The sequence below is a fragment of the Oncorhynchus kisutch genome, linkage group LG24 (genome assembly GCF_002021735.2).
Source record: "Oncorhynchus kisutch isolate 150728-3 linkage group LG24, Okis_V2, whole genome shotgun sequence".
Taxonomy (NCBI): Eukaryota; Metazoa; Chordata; class Actinopteri; order Salmoniformes; family Salmonidae; genus Oncorhynchus; species Oncorhynchus kisutch.
Genome location: NC_034197.2, coordinates 28,890,149 through 28,909,455, shown reverse-complemented (window position 1 = coordinate 28,909,455; position 19,307 = coordinate 28,890,149). Strand labels below are relative to the sequence as shown.

Genomic DNA, 19,307 nt, shown 5'->3' with positions numbered 1-19,307 from the left:
ATTGAGTCCCTGCTAATTGATTGATTCATTGAGAACTGTGATTGTGTTTGGGAGGGAAGCAGCTGTTTCGTTACGAGAAGGATGATGTGACAGATGATGCGATAGCTGATACCCTAGCTGATACCCTGAGTTTTAGGTAGTTGTAATGCTTTCCCTCCACCAGCACAGAAACTTGTTTTTATTTTGCCTCATGCAGCGCGACACATCTCCTTTGCATAGAGTTGCTCAAGCAGTTGATTGTGGCCTGTGGAATTTCGTCCCACTCCTCTTCAATGCCTGTGTGAAGTTGATGGATATTGGCGTGAAATGGAACACACTGTCGTACACGTCGAACCAGAGCATCCCAAACATGCTCAATGGGTGACACGTGTGGTGAGTATGCAGGCCATGGAAGAACTGGGACATTTTCACCTTCCAGGAATTGTGCACAGATCCTTGCGACATGGCACCGTACATGATCATGAAGAAACATGAGATGATGGTGGCGGATGAATGGTACGACAATGGGCCTCAGGATCTCTTCACGGTATCTCTGTAAATTCAAATTGTCATTGATAAAATTCAGTTGTGTTTGTAGCTTATGCCTGCCCATACCATAACCCCACCGACACCATGGGGCACTCTGTTCACAACATTGACGTCATCAAATCGCTTGTCCACACGATGCCATACATGCGGTCTGCGGTTGAGGCCGGTTGGACATACTGCCAAATTCTCTAAAACAATGTTGGAAGCAGCTTATGGTAGAGAAATTAACATTCAATTATCTGGCAACAGCTGTGGTGGTCCTTCCTGCAGTCAGCATGCCAATAGCATGCCCCCTCAAAACTTGAGACATCTGTGGCATTGTGTTGTGACAAAATTGCACATTTTATTGGCCTTTTATTGTCCCCAACAAGGTGCACCGCCAAACTGCAGTCAGTTCAAGACCCTGGTGAGGACAAAGAGCACACAGATGAGCTTCCCTGAGATGGTTTCTAACAGTTTGTGCAGAAATTCTTTTGTTGTGCAAACCTAGAGTTTCATCAGCTGTTTGGGTGGCTGGTCTCAGACGATCCCGCAGGTGAAGAAGCCTGATGTGGAGGTCCTGGGCTGGTATGGTTACACGTGGTCTGCGGTTGTGAGGCCGCTTGCACTTACTACCAAATTCTCTAAAACTACGTGAGTTATGGTAGAGAAATGAACATTCAATTCTATGGCAACAGCTCTGTTGGACAATCCTGCAGTCAGCATGCCAATTGCACACTTTGAGACATCTGTGGCATTGTGTTGTGTGAAAAAACAGCACATTTTAGAGTGGCCTTATATTGCCCCCAGAACAATGTGCATCTGTGTAATGATCATGCTGTTTAATCAGCTTCTTGATATGCCACACCTGTCAGGTGGATGGATAATCTTGGCAAAGGAGAAATACTCACTAATAGGGATGTAAACAGAATTTGTGCACAACATTTGAGAAAAATCTGCTTTTTGTGTGTATGGAACATTTCTGGGATCTTTAATTTCAGCTCATGAAACATTGGACCAAATCTTTACGTATTGCGTTTTGTTCTGTGTACATTACATGGGTGGAAAGAGTATTGAAATACACTATATATACAAAAGTATGTGGACAACCCTTAACATTAGTGGATTTGGCTATGTCAGCCACACCTGTTGCTGACAAGCTTATACAATTTAGCACACAGTCATGCAATCTCCATAGACACACATTAGCAGTAGAATGGCCTTACTGAAGAGCTCAGGGACTTTCAACGTGGCACCGTTATAGGATGCCACTTACCATCAAGTCAGTTCATCAAATTTCCACCCTGCTAGAACTGCCCCAGTCAATTGAATGTGCTGTTATTGTGAAATGGAAACATCTAGGAGCAACAACAGCTCAGCCATGAAGTGGTAGGCCACACAAGCTCACAGAATGGGACCGCTGAGCGCTGAAGCGTGTAAAAATCATCTTTCCTTGGTTGCAACACTCACTACCGAGTTCAAAACCTCTGGAAGCGATGTGAGTTCCAAACGGACTCTGGAAGCAACGTCAGTTTGCTACATGAGGCTTATTTATAATGGTTAAGTTGTTATGAATGCACTGATGTAAGTGGACGCAAGTTGTATTTCGGGTACTTTGGAAAAAAAGATGTGCCTGTTGTCATAGCGATAGATCGAGGATTTACCGATGTAACCCATTTTAGCTTGGACATTGCCGTTGAGGTCTTTCATCATTACAAGTATGGTATTACAAGCAATACCATATCTCCATCCTACCCCTCAATGTGCTCCTGTGTCCTTTTCTAGTTAATAACTACTCTGAACTGGAAACCGTTCTTACAGATGCAACCTAGTGGCAATATCACTCCTTAACCTAGCTTAAGATACTGTCCACCCTAGTCCTTTTCTTTAGTTACTATAATTACATTTTCTTTCACTTGAGTAATATGTGTGTATTTTTCCTTTATTCAACCAGGCAAGTCAGTTAAGAACAAATTCTTATTTACAATGACAGCCTACACCGGCCAAAACCGGAGAACACTGGGCCAATTTTGCCCCGCCCTATGGGACTCCCAATCACAGCTGGTTGTGATACAGCCTGGATTTGAACCAAGGTGTCTGTAGCAATGCCTCTAGCACTGAGATGTAGTGTCTGCGCCACTCGAGCAGTCTAAGTACTTGGAGTAAAAGTAATTTAGTTACTTTTGATATAAAAACATTGACCTTGATAATTAGATAATTCCGCTAAGGTTACCTGAATGTTCTTACACAATCTTTTCCATGCATTAAATTGAAAAGCAAGATGAAATTAATGTAGTACGAACTAAGTTAATTTATTTTATGAGTTGCACAAAAAAAACGAAGGATTTGTCAAATATACTATTAACATTTGAAAATAACTTAAACATTCAAAGCTATTAAAACGTATTGATACATGTAAAAAATCAATATAAAATAAAGTGCATCATTTTTTTTTGCCAGACTTCAAAATAATTCCATATATAACAGCCTGGCTTCAGAGCCATACGAAACATTTATGTATTTCTGAGCACCTCCAAGATTTAGACAGCAATGAAAGTAGGGAGGTTGGTCTAGGAGGATGGATGGGTGTAATCCGTGACTGTCTAGCAATCCAAAGGTTGTGTGTTTGAGTCATGTCGGCATAACTGTAGAATTTTTGCTAACTTTTATTCTAAACTTAACCCAATACATCTAACCTGCTTTGTAAATTCACACAATTTTTATTTTTTCCTAACCAGTTACGTAAAATTATCCTAACCTTTGTCGTTAGTTTCCCTAACCGCCAATGTTAATTCTCCCCGTAATTCTCCTTTGTTGTTACAGCGCAACAAGCAACCTGTTCTCAGAGAAAGATGTATAATACTATACATCCTCCAAGATATATGATAAATTGTCATCCAATGTGTATGCTATAGAGCCCCACAGTGGACGTATCATAATACCCATAAAACCTATTGATCAAACGGGGAACTGTTCCAATTCTTTTTTTCACCATACATTTTTTAGAAACACTTAAAATAAGGGCTGTGTTTCGTGTAGGACTACACTAGCATGACGTTTTGATAACCATGTAAATATCTCTCCGAAAATGTGACTTTTATCAATATAGTCGGCTCTATTTCCTCTCAGATTCGAAAAATTATAATTGGCATAAAAGTAGTGTCACGTCCTGACCTTAGTTCCTTTTTTCTGTCTCTATTTTAGGTTGGTCAGGGTGTGAGTTGGGGTGGGCATTCTATGTTTTGTTCTATGTTTGTATTTCTATGTGTTTGGCCTGGTATGGTTTCCAATCAGAGGCAGCTGTCAATCGTTGTCTCTGATTGAGAACCATACTTAGGCAGCCTGTTTTCACCCTTGAGTTTTGGGTAGTTGTTTTCTGTCTCTGTACCAGACAGAACTGTTTCGTTTGTTCCGTTTTGTTCTAGTGTTCAGTGTAATTAAAAGATCATGAACATGTACCACGCTGCACCTTGGTCCTCTCCTTCTTCCACCAACGACAACCATTACAGAACTACCCACCACAAAAGGACCAAGCCGCGTGGTAAGGAGGAATGGACATGGGAGGACATTCTGGACGGGAAGGGATTCTACACATGGGAGGAGATCCTGGCTGGAAGGGATCGCCTCCCATGGGAACAGGTGGAGGCAGCCAGGAGAGCGGAGGCAGCAGGAGAGGTGAACCAGCGGTACGAGGGAACACGGCTGGCAAGGAAGCCCAAGAGGCAGCACCAAAAATGTATTGGATGGGGGCACACGGGGAGATTGGCAAAGTCAGGTAGGAGACCTGAGCCAACTTGCCGTGTTTACCGTGGAGAGAGAGTGACCGGGCAGGCACCGTGTTACGCGGTGAAGCGCACAGTGTCCCCAGTGCGCATACATAGCCCGGTGCGCTACATCGCAGCTCCTCGTATCGGCCGGGCTAGAGTGGGCATCGAGCCAGGAGGGATGAAGCCGGCACAGCGCATCTGGTCTCCAGTGGTTCTCCTTGGTCCGTGTTATATGGCACCAGCCCTACGCACGGTGTCTCCCGTGTGTCTGCACAGCCCAGTGCGTCCTGTGCCTACACCCCGCAAGTGCTGGGCTAAAATCAACATCCAGCCAGGACGGGTTGTTCAGGCCCTTAGTTTGAGACCTCCAGTGCGCCTCCATGGACCGGTCTATCCTGTGCCTCTTCCAAGGACCAGGCCTCCAGTAGATTTCTCCAGCCTGGTGAGTACTCTGCCTGTTCTAAGAACCAAGTCTCCTGTGTGTCCCTCCAGCCCGGCGCTGCCAGAGCCTCCCTCCAGCCCGGCGTTGCCAGAGCCTCCCTCCAGCCCGGCACTGCTAGAGCCTCCCTCCAGCCCGGTGCTGCCAGAGCAGCCCTCCAGCCCGGCGCTGCCAGAGCCTCCCTCCAGCCCGGCGCTGCTAGAGCCTCCCTCCAGCCCGGCGCTGCCAGAGCCGCCCGTCTATTCGGGGCCCGCTGAAAGGGTCCCCAGTCTGGGGTCAGCGGCGATGGTCGCCGCTCCAAAGGCGCCACCGAAGTGGGCCCAGACTAAGGTGGAGTGGGGTCCACGTCCCGCGCCAGAGCCGCCACCGCGGACAGATGCCCACCCAGGCCCTCCCCTATGGTTTAGGTTTTGTGGCTGGAGTCCGCACCTTTGGGGGGGTACTGTCACGTCCTGACTTTAGTTCCTTTTTTTATGTCTCTGTTTTTAGGTTGGTCAGGGCTTGAGTTGGGGTGGGCATTCTATGTTCTGTTCTATGTTTGTATTTCTATGTGTTTGGCCTGGTATGGTTCCCAATCAGAGGCAGCTGTCAATCGTTATCTCTGATTGAGAACCATACTTAGGCAGCCTGTTTTCACCCTTGAGTTTTGGGTAGTTGTTTTCTGTCTCTGTACCAGACAGAACTGTTTTGTTTTGTTGTTTTTTGTTCTAGTGTTCAGTGTAATTAAAAGATCATGAACACGTACCACGCTGCACATTGGTCCTCTCCTTCTTCCACCAACGACAACCGTTACAAATCCCTGCAAGCTCCTGCACGTCGTCTCTAGCAGACACCTTTGCTGACAGGTATTGTGTCAATTTTAAACTTGTATAAGACAGTTCACAGAATTTTACATTTAAATAAATATTGCTACATTACTACATTTAGATAACATTAGATAATCAATCCAGATTTTTTTTTACCTTTGCCTCGATTTGGCAGTCTCATCCAGATCATCATGGCATTTGTAGTTCTTTATGATCGCCACATTAAAAGCTAATTAGTATTTAATTTAGGGGGGGTAAATACAGCCGACTGTATTGATAATATTCACCTTGTCCAAGAGATTTACACGGTTATCAAAACGTCCCGCCAGGGTAAGTCTACACGTGCTTTTAAAATCCCCTATGTGAAAAATGAATGGTGGGAAAATGATTGGAACCATTTCCCTGTTTGATCGCTAGGTTTTATGGGTATTATGACTCATACTGTGGCTATTGTATGACTGAGTAAGACGTATGATACTATATGATGACGCAAGTGTCACATGAAAAACAAGGTCTTCTGGTGCACTTTGTCCATAAGAAAAATATGCCTACAATCTTTTGAGCTTTGCTTGGTGAGATAAGAACACTTGTCATAACAGTCAGTTTAAATAGTGCATTGTGGTGTGTCTGCCTAACCTGCATATGGTATTTCACAATTTTTTCAAACAGCTCTATGGTAAACATTTAATCTATAATGTATTATATACATATTTTTACCTCTAACAATGTATTATTATCATATATTTTTAAAAATGGCTTTTTACCCCCTTTTTCATGATTTCCAATTGGTAGTTGCAGTTTTGTCCCATCCCTGCAACTCCCGTACGGACTCTGGAGAGGCGAAGGTCGAGAGCCATGCGTCCTCCGAAACATGACCTTACCAAGCCACACTGCTTCTTGACACACTGCTCGCTTAACCTGGAAGCCAGCCGCACCAATGTGTCGGAGGAAACACCGTACAACTGGTGACCGTGTTAGCGTGCATGCGCCCGGCCCGCTACAGGAGTCGCTAGAACACAATGGGACAAGGTCATCCCGGCCAACCAAACCCTCCCCTAACCCGGGCGATGCTGGGCCAATTATGCATTGCCTCATGTGTCTCCCGGTCGCAGCGGGCTGCAACACAGCCTGGAATCGAACCTGGGTCTGTAGTGACGACTCAAGCTGACTGGAATGGTCTCCTGCCCCCCTCACATATAAAAGTATTGTTTCACTTCCAAAATATTTCCCTGTCTAGAAAATGTCACTGGACCAAAGAAGTTCATGAGTGTTTTTAAGCATTTAATATGCTTTGAACTGTTTAGTAAGACCCTCAATAGTTTGGCTATAAACAAAAAATACGCCTGCAAGCAAAGTTGTAATAAAATGACTTCAGTTTATTGCATTTTGTGCAGACAAATCTATAAAATGGTTTGAGGAAACCATTAGCCATTGATGTATACGCCTTTGACATGGTAAAACAACACAGTAAAACAACTGTTTATATATCATTATTGAACACAATAGAGAATACATAGTTCTATATCTGTAAAATATTAAACTTGCATTGACACACAAATTAAACATCTAAGCGCTACTTTGATAATTACTGTTTTATTTACAGATGTCCCATCTTTATTCTTCATCTTTTCGTTAAATACAATGTCCTCTCTCAAACAAACACATGCATACACACACACTCTGCAGACACTGACATAACTGAACACGCCACTACATTTTTTTCTACATCATCACTCTTGTTCCTAGGAGAGGGAACATAAAATTGTGAACACAAAACAATTACTAATCAAGATAGCTATTCATAGATCTACATAAAGGTCTACATTTAAAAATGCATTACAATGCTCTTATGGACCCAGTATAAATACAGTATCATACGTGAAGATTTAGAAACACTAGCTTTTGTTTTTTTTCTCCTGCTTGCGTTAAGTGCTCACACTTCTTGAGATGAAGGAATCATGAGGGTTGCACAACAATTCAACCTTCTAAAAAAAGAGGCTTATTCAACATTAATACAATGTGTTGAGGTTTACTTTACTGTCATGAAAACGGCACATCTACATGCATATACTAGGTTCTAAAGTCTTAGGAAACCAGAGAACACACAGTAGTCCATTCTCAGTAAAAGCTACAAAATCCCCCTCACACTTTGCATTGTCCTCAGTTAAATCAGCAAAACAGTTCCTTGCTTAATCAAGAATAGGTCTGTATGAAAAACAATTGTTATTTTAGAAGAATATGGGTGGAAGTGCAATGCAGCAGTTGGAGCTTGTACATAAAATGGCATTTTTTTTCTTCTTCAAATTCACCATATAGTGCACAGATTTTGATCAAGTCCAAAAGTGCCCAACATTGCAAATAAAGGGTGTCATTTGAGACACAGATGTAGAGGAAGGTTCTACGAATAGAATTATGTGTCTAGATTTCCTTGGACTGAATAGCCCTTCACAGGGGTTATAATTGATTAGAGTTGTATTTCCCCTGTGACTTTTGATTACACTGGAAGCCGCTGACATAATTGTATTGGGGGCAAACTCAGTGTTTCAGTTAAATAAGGACATAATGATTCATTTTCAATCTAAATCAACATGTATCAAGAATTATTGAGCAAATGTGCACAGTAAGACCATTGCAGTTATATTACCACTGTGATGTACTTTTTGTGGCCACAAATGCTTTACCTAAATTGTAAAATAAATAAATAAAAATAAATATAAAAATGCTGAATATTAAATTGCAGAAACACACTGCAGTATACATTACGTCCATGCATTAAACCAATCACAATTATTCACAATTGTGCACATTTGCGCTAGAACTATCACAGTGAAAAGCCTGTCCCTGCTTTGGACTGACACAAATAGCCTCTCAGCAATATAACATGTTGGATTCTAAATTAATAAATCAATGGTCTAAACAAATTGGGGTTTATTCAGGTTCTTTTACAGGGTTGTAAACAGAAGTGCATTCCAGATGAACACTTTCATAACTTCAATGTAGTCTGCGCAAGTAAAGGTCCAATGTAACAGGGTAAGGATACATGGATTTGAGAGCCCTTATCACACCCTGTTTGTTAAAAGATTTAGATTATCTAACATCTTGTTTTACTCAAGAGAAGGTTTCTAATGTACACTGAGTGTACAAAACATTGCTCTTTCCATGACAGACTGGCCAGGTGAAAGATTTGATCTCTTATTGATGTCACTTGTTAAATATACTTCAATCAGTGTAGATGAAGGGGAGGAGACAGGTTAAAGAAAGATTTTTAAGCCTTGAGACATGGATTGAGTATGTGTGCCATTCAGAGGATGAATGGGCAAGACAAAATATTTAGGTGACTTTGAACAGGGTATACTAGGTGCCAGGGGCACAGGTTTCAGTGTGTCAAGAACTGCAACGCTGGCTTTTTCACGCTCAACAGTTTTCCATGTGTATCAAGAATGGTTCACCACCCAAGGACATCCAACCAACTTGACACAACTGTGGGAAGCATTGGACTCAACTTGGTTCAGCATCCCTGTAGAATGCTTCAACACCTTGTAGTCCATGCCTCGAAGAATGTAGGCTTTTCTGAGGGCAAAAGGGGGTGCAACTCAATAATACGAAGGTGTTTCTAATGTTTTGTACACTCAGTGAATATTTCTAGGGCTGTCAAACAATTAAGAACATTTCATCGAATTAAATTGCAGGATTTGCTGTGATTAATCGCAAATTCAGAATTAACTCAAATTGAGCAGTAATTTAAGATTTCTTTTGTACAGAAAAAGCATTACAATAATATTGACACCTTGATTTTGTCCAAACTAATGTTAAGCAAAATTAGGTACATTGTTAAAGCACATTTTCTTTATCGTCAATGTCAACTTGTTTTGACATCACATTGTTGTTTTTAGCTATATATTAGGTATTATGAACATTTCCAGACAATGCAATTAATTAGTACACTAAAATTACAAAAAGTTAACTCAAGTTAACTCTGACAGCCCTGATATTTGGGACATGATACTTGGGAAACACCTGAAGGATGGTAGTTCTACTGCAACAATTCTGTCACTGACATCCTTCCCCCTTCTAGAGATGGAGTCATCAAACATGTGAATATAATACCATACTGTAAAGGTCTCTCTGACCTCTGCCAAAGGTGGAAGCCCTGGTTTTGTTGTAATATTAATAACTACCACAGTCACACTGCTGGTGAATCAGTAGGTTGGTTGGTTATAAGGGAGGATTTTATGTGTCTATAGAAACCACATATCTAAGAACCATACTGTAGCCAAACATACAGATGATCTGCACAACGGACATCCATGTGCCAACACACAGCCATTTTCAAAACATAGATATTCTAGTTCTATACTTCGATGGCTCCAACACTCGTCATCTCATGTACCCAATAACTCCACACACAAAAAAGCTATGAATCTACTTGATTCCGAAGATTGCAGCATTTGAAACTTCAGCTTCATGCAACAACAATAGGCTCAGCAGTGTACTCCCAAGCCCAGATAACATTTTTCACCCATGTCAAACTGTTGATATGGCGATGGACACAGCTGAACTTTGCACGTATTCTGACAAAATATATGTTCAAGAAATGCCTTATGTTTTAGTTTTACAGTAGATTTGAAATGCATAGATACCCAGTTGACACAAAAATTCCTATTCCAAATCACCATATCTTTTAAAGTTTTCTGTAGTTAATTGATGACTGAGGCAAAACATATTGAATCAATTACTAGTCTCCCTAGCCAGGCGGGTTGCCTCCCACAATGTAAACAATGTTCCAGCTGTGTCTGGGTTTTCCGAGACTAAACAATGACCTATTTTGAGTTCAAAAGATACACTTTGGACAAATCACTTTATGCATTACTCAATTCAAATAAGATTTCAGCGAGAATAAAACGTAAGACCATATGAAACTACTGTTACAAACACCATGCAAACAGGGATATAACACATTATTTTCAACCGTCGTCTTTCAGACAAGTCATATCATATTAATATTTTGAGTTACTGTATATACATTATAGTATTTGAGATTGTATTTAAATAGTTATATATACTGTATAGCTAAATATTTCCAAGATTATATTATTTTGATTGCAGGTAGTATTTGTGTGACACTTAGTAAGTGTGCTGAGTGAGGATAACTATTTCCCACTAACTTCTAGAAAAGACCCCAGACCTAATCACCTCTTCCCCAGCTAAGAGCTGTCAACAAAACTTACTGGCGTGTCTTACTGGGATCCAAGGGACCAGTCAAACACCTAAAAAGGTCAGTCCCCTCATTGACTTCAGCATATTTTAAAATCTATTTGGGAAACACCTGAATATTTTATATCTCAAATAAACTCGATATATTTTTGATCTGCCCTCAGAACTGCCCTTAGATATCTAGTTCAAATGATTGTTTCAGGTCTTCAATCTAAACTTAATATTGAGTAATATTCGTCAATGTTGGTCCTCAAGTAGGCTGCATTTGCTCCAACTAAATAATGCTCAGTAGAGATGTTGGTTGACTAATGTCAGCTGTGAATCCTTTTGTATATATCTTTTTTTCTCACAAAAACAGCGTCATGTCAACATCAATAGTCAGTTAACAACTCCATTGACTATGTGATTTGTTGGAGCAAAACGTAGCTGACTGTTGAACCTCAAGGACAGTGTTGAAAACCACTGACTAGCTGCCTTGCTATTCAAGTCACCCCAACCCTGTATGCCCTTTCTACTCCCCCATATGTTTTTGGTTCAATATTTACACATGGATCAGTATAGCAGCTTTTGAAATGTTAGAACCTCTATAATGTCATAATATGTTAGATAAACGATATCCTTCACATAAATACAGTGCACATCACACACAAAATATCCACTTTTTACATAAACTATTCAATAAATACAATTCAATCATTTTCTTTTGAAAACAATATAATACAAAAAAGAATAGAGTTATTTATATAGATAAGACTTCATATAATATGTTTCTACCACATGGTAAACAGTGCCCTCCACTGCACAGAAACTAATGTGTGAAATACTTGCAAATATGAGGTCTGTATGTACACATATGTATCTATTTCCATATAATATTTGTTTACAAAAATAATTAATATGATTCATGTATTAATTCAGGGTTGATGCTTTAGACATGACCTTGTAAATATGCAGAACTTAGGAATTGACAGTAATATTATATTTAGCAAATAAATAGCTGTGCCACATTGAAAATAAATTATGTTTCTTCCCATTCTAGTACAAAGTTGTGAAGATTCGCAGTAATGCTGGGTTCAAAACTATCCATTCAAACCAGTTGTAATTTCACTGCTAAATTCCACCTTACACATAGTCAATTCAATACACAGTTTTGCCTTGGTACTACAAAGAGGTTTGTATCAAAAAGTTATTTATTTTCATATGGCACAATTTGTATGTTTGTATTTGGCAAGAATTATAGAATTCACATTTCTAGACTGGAATTAGTGTAAACCAAATCATGATGAAGAAAAACAGATGTATTTACTAAAAATATATCACAAACATAGTTTTCTGAGTGTCTCTAAATTAGCAATTCACATGTTCTAATGTAAACTACTACATGGTAAAATATTGAAACGTTTGCCATTTGGTATGATAGTATTAAACAAATATAATTTTGTTTTAGATTATAACACAGTAGTTTCTTGCAATTATTATCTACGTTATATCAATACATTTTTCACGGTTTCTTCTTACAGTCCTATCACTGGTATAACAATAGTTTATGCCACCTAAAAGTCTTGTCAGCACTCTCTAGGTATAGCTAGTATTAATATATATATGAAATGATTGGACAAAGGACACTATTTACAGTAATCAGCTTTTTTGGGGGGGGGGGGGGGGGTCAAAGGTTGAGGTCATGATGTGTCTCTTAGCAACTTCAAATATCTCATTGTACTGTTTTCTTCACAGTATCACAGTATAAAAAGCCAGGGTTGTGATCAACACCATCATAACTGAGTCAATTCAATGACAAATTAAATGTATTCAATTCATTAAGTACATTTCATTTCCGCCTGTGAAATGACTGGTATGAACGCTATTCCTCTCTCCTTCCTTCCGACTGTAATATACTTCACTGCTGCTCAGGTGTCCTCAAGGTGACAACCCATAGGAAGACATGTTGCTGATGACTGATGAATTCTCGACCCACCCTCTTCCCTCAATGATTTCAACACATCATATCGTACATAACATAAAACAACCAAATGCACAACAAAAAAACATAACTGTATTCTCTAAATAAATGAATGCATACATTTAAAAACATGAACATGAAATAGACCAGCAATGAGAATATATCCATCCTTCTCTTGCAAGTAACCCACATCCCTACAAAAATAAGAAGAAAAGCAACAAGATTGACAGACAGATCAAATAAAACACAAGGACAAACACAACAAAAACATCTGACCTCTAGTTTGGGGAATAATTTGTTTTTTGAATATGTCCACTCCTCTGTATAAGAAGAAACTCATGTGCCATTTGACATCTAGTGATCTGATATCCATTGAAGAACCTAAACAGGTTTGATACCACAGCTTTCTAGATGATGAGATGAGCAGACATTATGCTGGTAGAGGTGATTGAGAGTAAAGGAGAATTGAGCTGGTGCCTTTGAGGGGGGGGGGGGGGGTACTAACTACGTAGTACAAAGTGAGCTTATATGTTTTGGGACGGGTTTATGTGTATGTGGGTATGTGTGTGTGTAGGGAGGGGTGTTGGTGGGATGTGAGGGATGTGACTGAAGTAAAGATGCAGGGGGAGTGGAAGCAGGGGCCATAATCTATTAAGATGCAAGGTGAAGGGGTGTGGATTTGATTTGAGGTCTCTCAGGAGTAGATGGTGATGACCTCGCGTCCACCACCACGTACTAGGAGGACCCGGTTGAGACCCTCGGTGAGGACTTCCAGGAACTCCATATCTGAGAAAGGATTAGAGTTAAGAAATAAGCAAATTTTCACATCTGGCTTTTGTAGCCTATTCATGTTAGCTATCCTGTTGAGCCCCTTGGTTTCACTTACATTTATGACAGTAGAAGCTATGTATTGTTATAGTATTATAAAATACAGAAGTCTATAATATAACATATCTATGACAAAGATATGATAGGATACAGTTTTCCTCTCCCATGCGGTTCTTGGGTGGTCCAGGCATGTTGAGCAGCACTAGCTTGGCCTCCTTGGACTTCTTCATGATGACCTCATTGAGCCTCAGCGCTGTGTGCATGCGCCTCACGTTGGACTGGTTCCTGACGGGAGTAGGTTACAGAATGCATGTTGCATCATTACTGCTATTTCACAACATGCCTGGAAAACATTTAAACATCATGCTAATATAATACTTACAGGCTCTCCCACTCCCTGCAGCATGTTAAGAAGAGAATGACAATGCAGAGATCTTTACAACACTGAACTTACATTGAGAAGTTGTGTTGTGTGGATGACACTCAAAGCCTTTCAAACCTTTGTGGTATACTTCTGAAACTAGCTTATAAACAACTGCCACCCCCCAACAGTAACAACCTATAAATACTTTGACCTTATTTTCTATTTACTTTAAAGGGAAAGGGGGATACCTAGTCAGCTGTACAACTGAATGCATTCAACTGAAATGTGTCTTCCACATTTAACACGGTTTAGGAATACACTCCCAGAAAAAAGGGTTCCAAAAGCATTCTTCGGCTGTCCCCAAAGGAGAACCCTCGTTGGTTCCAGATAGAACCCTTTTTGGTTCCAGGTAGAACACTTTTGGGTTCCATGTACAACCCTCTGTTGAAAGAGATGGTTCTACATGGAACCAAAAGGGTTCTATCTGAAACCAAAAGTGGTTATTCAAAGGGCTCTCCTATGGGGACAGCCGAAGAACCTTTAAAGGTTCTAGATAGCACCTTTTTTCCCTAAGAGAGTAGTCCACACAAGCCTTCGGACACGTGATTGAAAGTGAAAGTGACAGCAGACTCACGGCTTCATGTTGAAGATGTCTTTGACCCCGCCCTGCTCTGGGTGGCCTGCTGCAGCCTGGGTCTCAGCCTTGTCTGTCCAGGTCATCTGCACCTCCGACCCGGGGGTGGCAGCGCTCCCTGCGGGCGTGGTGGGGGACGTGGGATTCTTATTGTGGATCAGCTGCACCTGTTTAGGGCGGGAGACAGCCACAGACTAAGAGAGGGACACCACACAACAACGTGACAGGGTGAAGGAAAGAAAGAGATCTGTCAGTTGGGGTGACGCAATAAAAACACCAGACCACCACTGGGCGGTGAGTTGAAAGCACAATTGGGGCACAGTAACAAAGAAACTAGGTAAGATGCTGTTCTGTCATATCCCTTCTTTCTGCTGTAGAGGAAAAGGTCCCCTTAAAATGCTACACGCCAGAGAACAATGTCAAAGTGAGAGAATTGGCATTTTGACAGAGGATGAGGTAAGGCAGTAGGCCTAGAGTTGACAGAGGATGAGGTAAGGCAGTAGGCCTAGAGTTGAGAGAGGATGAGGTAAGGCAGTAGGCCTAGAGTTGACAGAGGATGAGGTAAGGCAGTAGGCCTAGAGTTTACAGAGGATGAGGTAAGGCAGTAGGACTAGAGTTGACAGAGGATGAGGTAAGGCAGTAGGCCTAGAGTTTACAGAGGATGAGGTAAGGCAGTAGGACTAGAGTTGACAGAGGATGAGGTAAGGCAGTAGGACTAGAGTTTACAGAGGATGAGGTAAGGCAGTAGGCCTAGAGTTGACAGAGGATGCGGTAAGGCAGTAGGACTAGAGTTGACAGAGGATGAGGTAAGGCAGTAGGACTAGAGTTGACAGAGGATGCGGTAAGGCAGTAGGACTAGAGTTGACAGAGGATGCGGTAAGGCAGTAGGACTAGAGTTGACAGAGGATGAGGTAAGGCAGTAGGACTAGAGTTGACAGAGGATAGACAGAACAAAGAAAAAAATGCAGCGGATGAGAGAGATGGTGAAAAATAGAACCACAGCAGAATGAAGGACAGATAGAGTAGCACATGGGGATGTGTGAAACTTACTCCTCAGCCTGAAGTGTCCCCAATTATGCCAGAGAATAGCTAGCTTTTCATGTGGTGCTGACTGGTAAGACGCTTTAGGAGGGGTGGTCACGTCTGCAAGCAAGGCACAGGTCCTGGGTTTGAGGCTCGGTGTGAGCCGAATCAGTAGGATGTGGTACTAGCTAAGCAAGCAGCATGATGTCCTTTACAGTGGTGCCTAGTGACTCGGATCTACAGTTGCGCTCAGCTCAACACTGGGATCAATGTTGAGTAAGTTCTAGGGGTGAATGTAGCACATGGGAATGTGTGAAACTTACTCCTCACCCTGAAGTGTCCCCACTTATGCCAGAGAATAGCTAGCTTTTCACGTGACGCTGACTGGTAAAGATGCTTTAGGAGGGTGGTCACGTGCGCTAGCAAGGCACAGGTCCTTGGTTGGAGCCTCGGTGTGAGCCAAATCAGGAAGAATCGGTGCTCGTTAAGCAAGCAGTGTGGCATCCTTTACACATAGTGCAAAGGTTGATCAGAGAGTTAGGTATGAGGACACTTCTGTACCTCCTCCTCTGGTTTCTCCTCCACGCTGACTCCTGCCGGCTCCTCACTGCTCTGCTGAGACTGCAGGTTAGACGGGTTCTTACGACGGATAGAACCACGGGATGAATCCGTGATGCTCTGGATCTGTGGAAATCAAAGCAGCAAGAGGTTTTAAAGAAAGACAAAGAGTTCAAACATGAGACTTCAAGTTGTGATATGTAAGTTACTGGTACAACAAATCACAGAGAAGCAATGTGTCAATACTTGACAGATAACTGGAGGGGTGGATAGCTCAACGCAAAGCCAGATTTGATGCTTATGTTCTGTAGCATGTGTTTATCTGTATTTTGTATTTTTTTTTACATGCATGACATTATAGAATGAATACTTGTTTTTGAAGTGGAATAGTCATTGTTAGAGCACACAGGTTGTTCTGTAAGTCCTCACACTTTATCTTATCTGATGTTAATATTGTTCAGTCTGCTTTCTTGATTAATGAGATAGATAAATCCGGGCAAGTGCAGACACAGAGATTGCATTTTAAACCTAGCTCAGTAATTATAATCATTCCCCTGCTGCCTTGCCCTGTTGCCTGCATTTCAAAATCAGTGAGTGATGATGGCTGGCTGAATACAAATAACAAGGTAGAGGTGAACTAAAAAACCTTCAGATTATCTATAAGGTCATTGTTTTATTCAACACAAGTGGTACTAAAAGGGGTTAGATAAACCATAGGAGCTTTCTTTTGGCCACTGTGGCTTTGTTTGGTGATTGCTAACAACCACACTGGTAATATTAAATCCTAGTCAGTTCCCTATGTATGAGTTATACATTAGAGGAGGGAGGTGTCAGGGCTTACTTCTCTCTCCATCTCATTTTTGGTGAGGTGCATCTGTTTGAGGATCTGGGAGCGCTGCTCCATCACCAGGGTCTTCTCATATGTATAGGCTGAGATGTCACTGTCATGCTAAAAATGGGTGTTAAAACATACTATATCAATGCACATTATTTGACTGAACTGCCATTGCTCTCACCAATACATCACCTTATGTTAAAAACATATAACATGGTTTTGTCTCTCACCATTTCCACCACCTCGACCTCGGCATCGATACGCAGGTGATACAGGAAGGTGATCAGGTCTTTCTTCATCTGGATGCTGTTGTCGTCCATTTGGGCCACGGTGAAGATGCGCATCTTACACTTCCTCCAAACCTGTCAACACAAGAAAGTCTATGGCTGATTGCTGAATAACAAACACTGAAAAACATGTTCTCTCCAAATCCCCAAAATGGGATCCCACCTTGTGCTGGCGGAGAAGGAAGGGCAGCAGCATCAGCATGCCTCCATCATGGACGATCCACCACACGTCAATGTGGCCTTCAGTGAAGCGTTCTCCGTTCGACGGGTAGGCAGCGATGTTTTTAGGGACCAGCAGAGCCATGCTTGCTGCAGTCGTCTCCCTAACCACCTCTGCAGAGGTGTTGAACATGAGTTAGGATATGATGATAACACACAAAACCTTCCCAAAGCATTCTTAGCATAGTGAAAAACCTGTCATCTGACCACCTCTAACTCACCGATGAAGTTCCTGAACCGCAGGTTGTCCTCTGCCTGTTTCCAGGTGCGTGGCCAGCTGACCAGCACAGTGTTGTGCTTCAGGCCTCCCAGCCCCCCGACCTGGATCAGGTGGGAGGTCCCATCCCTCAGGTTGGAGGAGATCACCACCTGGGAGAAACCCTTCACCTTCTCTGTCTCCATCAGCTTCCTCAGAGACTGGAGCACACAGTGGAAGAGAGACCAGGGTGTTATAAATGATTCATCACTGTTTCTGTGTGTGTGTCTCTCAGACAGTACGAACCTGATCTGCCTTCTGGGCCTCTGCATGGTTGTTGAGGAAGGTGCCCACCACTGAGGTACCCACGATGGTAAGACCTTTTCCTGCTTTCAGCTGATTGGTCAGGGACAGCAGACGGGGCTGCTCCACATTCTGTTCTGAATCCATGCTCACCAGAACCATAATCTGAGGCCTAACCAGCAATAATATCAACAATCAGTCACATTCAGATTTACAGAGAGACTAAAGCTGGACACCGGCAGAAATACCATAGATAATGTCTTTTTTTTAAATTCATGAATATAAAATATCAATATCAAATCTCAATATAATCAAATACATTTCCCTTGAGTTCAGTATGGTACAGATGATGACTAAAGCTTGTGCAATAATAGAAGTGTATCTTGTAGTTGTGAGTACCCCTCTCTGTGACTCACTGACCTCCAGTTCTTGGTGTGAGGCGGTCCCTCCTCCAGCCTCATGAGGGCAAAGCGAGCAGCGCTGAGTGAGATGCCACGTATACCATCTCCCCACTCCTTCTCTGCCCTGTCACACAACACCGAGCAGAGAGTTAGAGCCAATTAACCATCAATGAACTGACATTTTCACTGATGCTTAGTATGTGTGTTTAATAGCCTGTGAGTGTGAACATGAGAACATCCCAACAGTGTTTAACCATTGTATTTCAAAATCTCCAGTTTGATTTATATTTCATTCACATATATTTTTGAATGCCAAGAGTGTGGAAAGCTGTCATCAAGGCAAAGGGTGGCTACTTTGAAGAATCTCAAATATTAAATATATTTTTATTTGTTTCACACTTTTTTTTCACTATTATTTTACAATGTTGAAAATAGTACAAATAAATACTTTTGACTGGTACTGTGTGTTTAATGTAATATATATATATATATATATATAGATAGATAGATGTGAGGGCAATATTAGCATTACATGTAAGTCAGTTTTTACCATCTCCTCTTTGGTCACTGTGAGAGTTCCACATGTTGTGTCTGAAAGTGGTGACATGCCAAATGGTGCTAACCGGAGAAATGTAACTGCTATTCCTACTTTCTTTTCTTTTCCTAATACGTATAATCCAATCTTTGAGTCTCTTGTTGCTATGAAATCTCAAAGTAATCTGACTTGTATTGAAACTCTGATTTTAAATGCAGTAAAGGTTTGACATTTTAACAACTTAACATTCATAGTTTATTACCTAAAATGGATCATGTCAGGATGTGGACCTCTCAGGCAGACCCTGATATTTTTATTTGATCTGAAACTTGGTTAACTGATAAAACTCTGGCTAAAATGTGTTTAGGGCTGATAGGAAAGGTAAAGGTGGTGGTGTTGCAATTTACACAAATAATTGTCTTTCTTTGTCT

The 19,307-nt window shown here is 41.5% G+C and overlaps 1 protein-coding gene across 3 annotated transcripts in view; it reads right to left on the bottom strand.

Annotated features, from left to right (window-relative positions):
- The window catches only part of LOC109869521 (solute carrier family 12 member 5), a 115,629-nt gene that overhangs the window by 4,326 nt on the left and 91,996 nt on the right, over window positions 1–19,307 (bottom strand). The window contains exons 16-26 of one of the 3 annotated variants that reach the window (XM_020459714.2): window positions 18,361–18,465; window positions 17,944–18,112; window positions 17,663–17,858; window positions 17,386–17,555; window positions 17,166–17,297; window positions 16,942–17,049; window positions 16,104–16,226; window positions 14,520–14,713; window positions 13,904–13,918; window positions 13,673–13,806; window positions 6,875–13,479 (exon numbers count right to left, since the gene is read on the bottom strand). In XM_020459714.2, coding sequence (XP_020315303.1) covers window positions 13,388–13,479; window positions 13,673–13,806; window positions 13,904–13,918; window positions 14,520–14,713; window positions 16,104–16,226; window positions 16,942–17,049; window positions 17,166–17,297; window positions 17,386–17,555; window positions 17,663–17,858; window positions 17,944–18,112; window positions 18,361–18,465 — 1,438 coding nt within the window. In that variant the 3' untranslated portion in view covers window positions 6,875–13,387. Of the gene's footprint in view, window positions 1–6,874; window positions 13,480–13,672; window positions 13,807–13,903; window positions 13,919–14,519; window positions 14,714–16,103; window positions 16,227–16,941; window positions 17,050–17,165; window positions 17,298–17,385; window positions 17,556–17,662; window positions 17,859–17,943; window positions 18,113–18,360; window positions 18,466–19,307 lie in introns of those variants that run through there. The other 2 variants (XM_020459715.2, XM_031803432.1) reach the window with 2 other exon arrangements.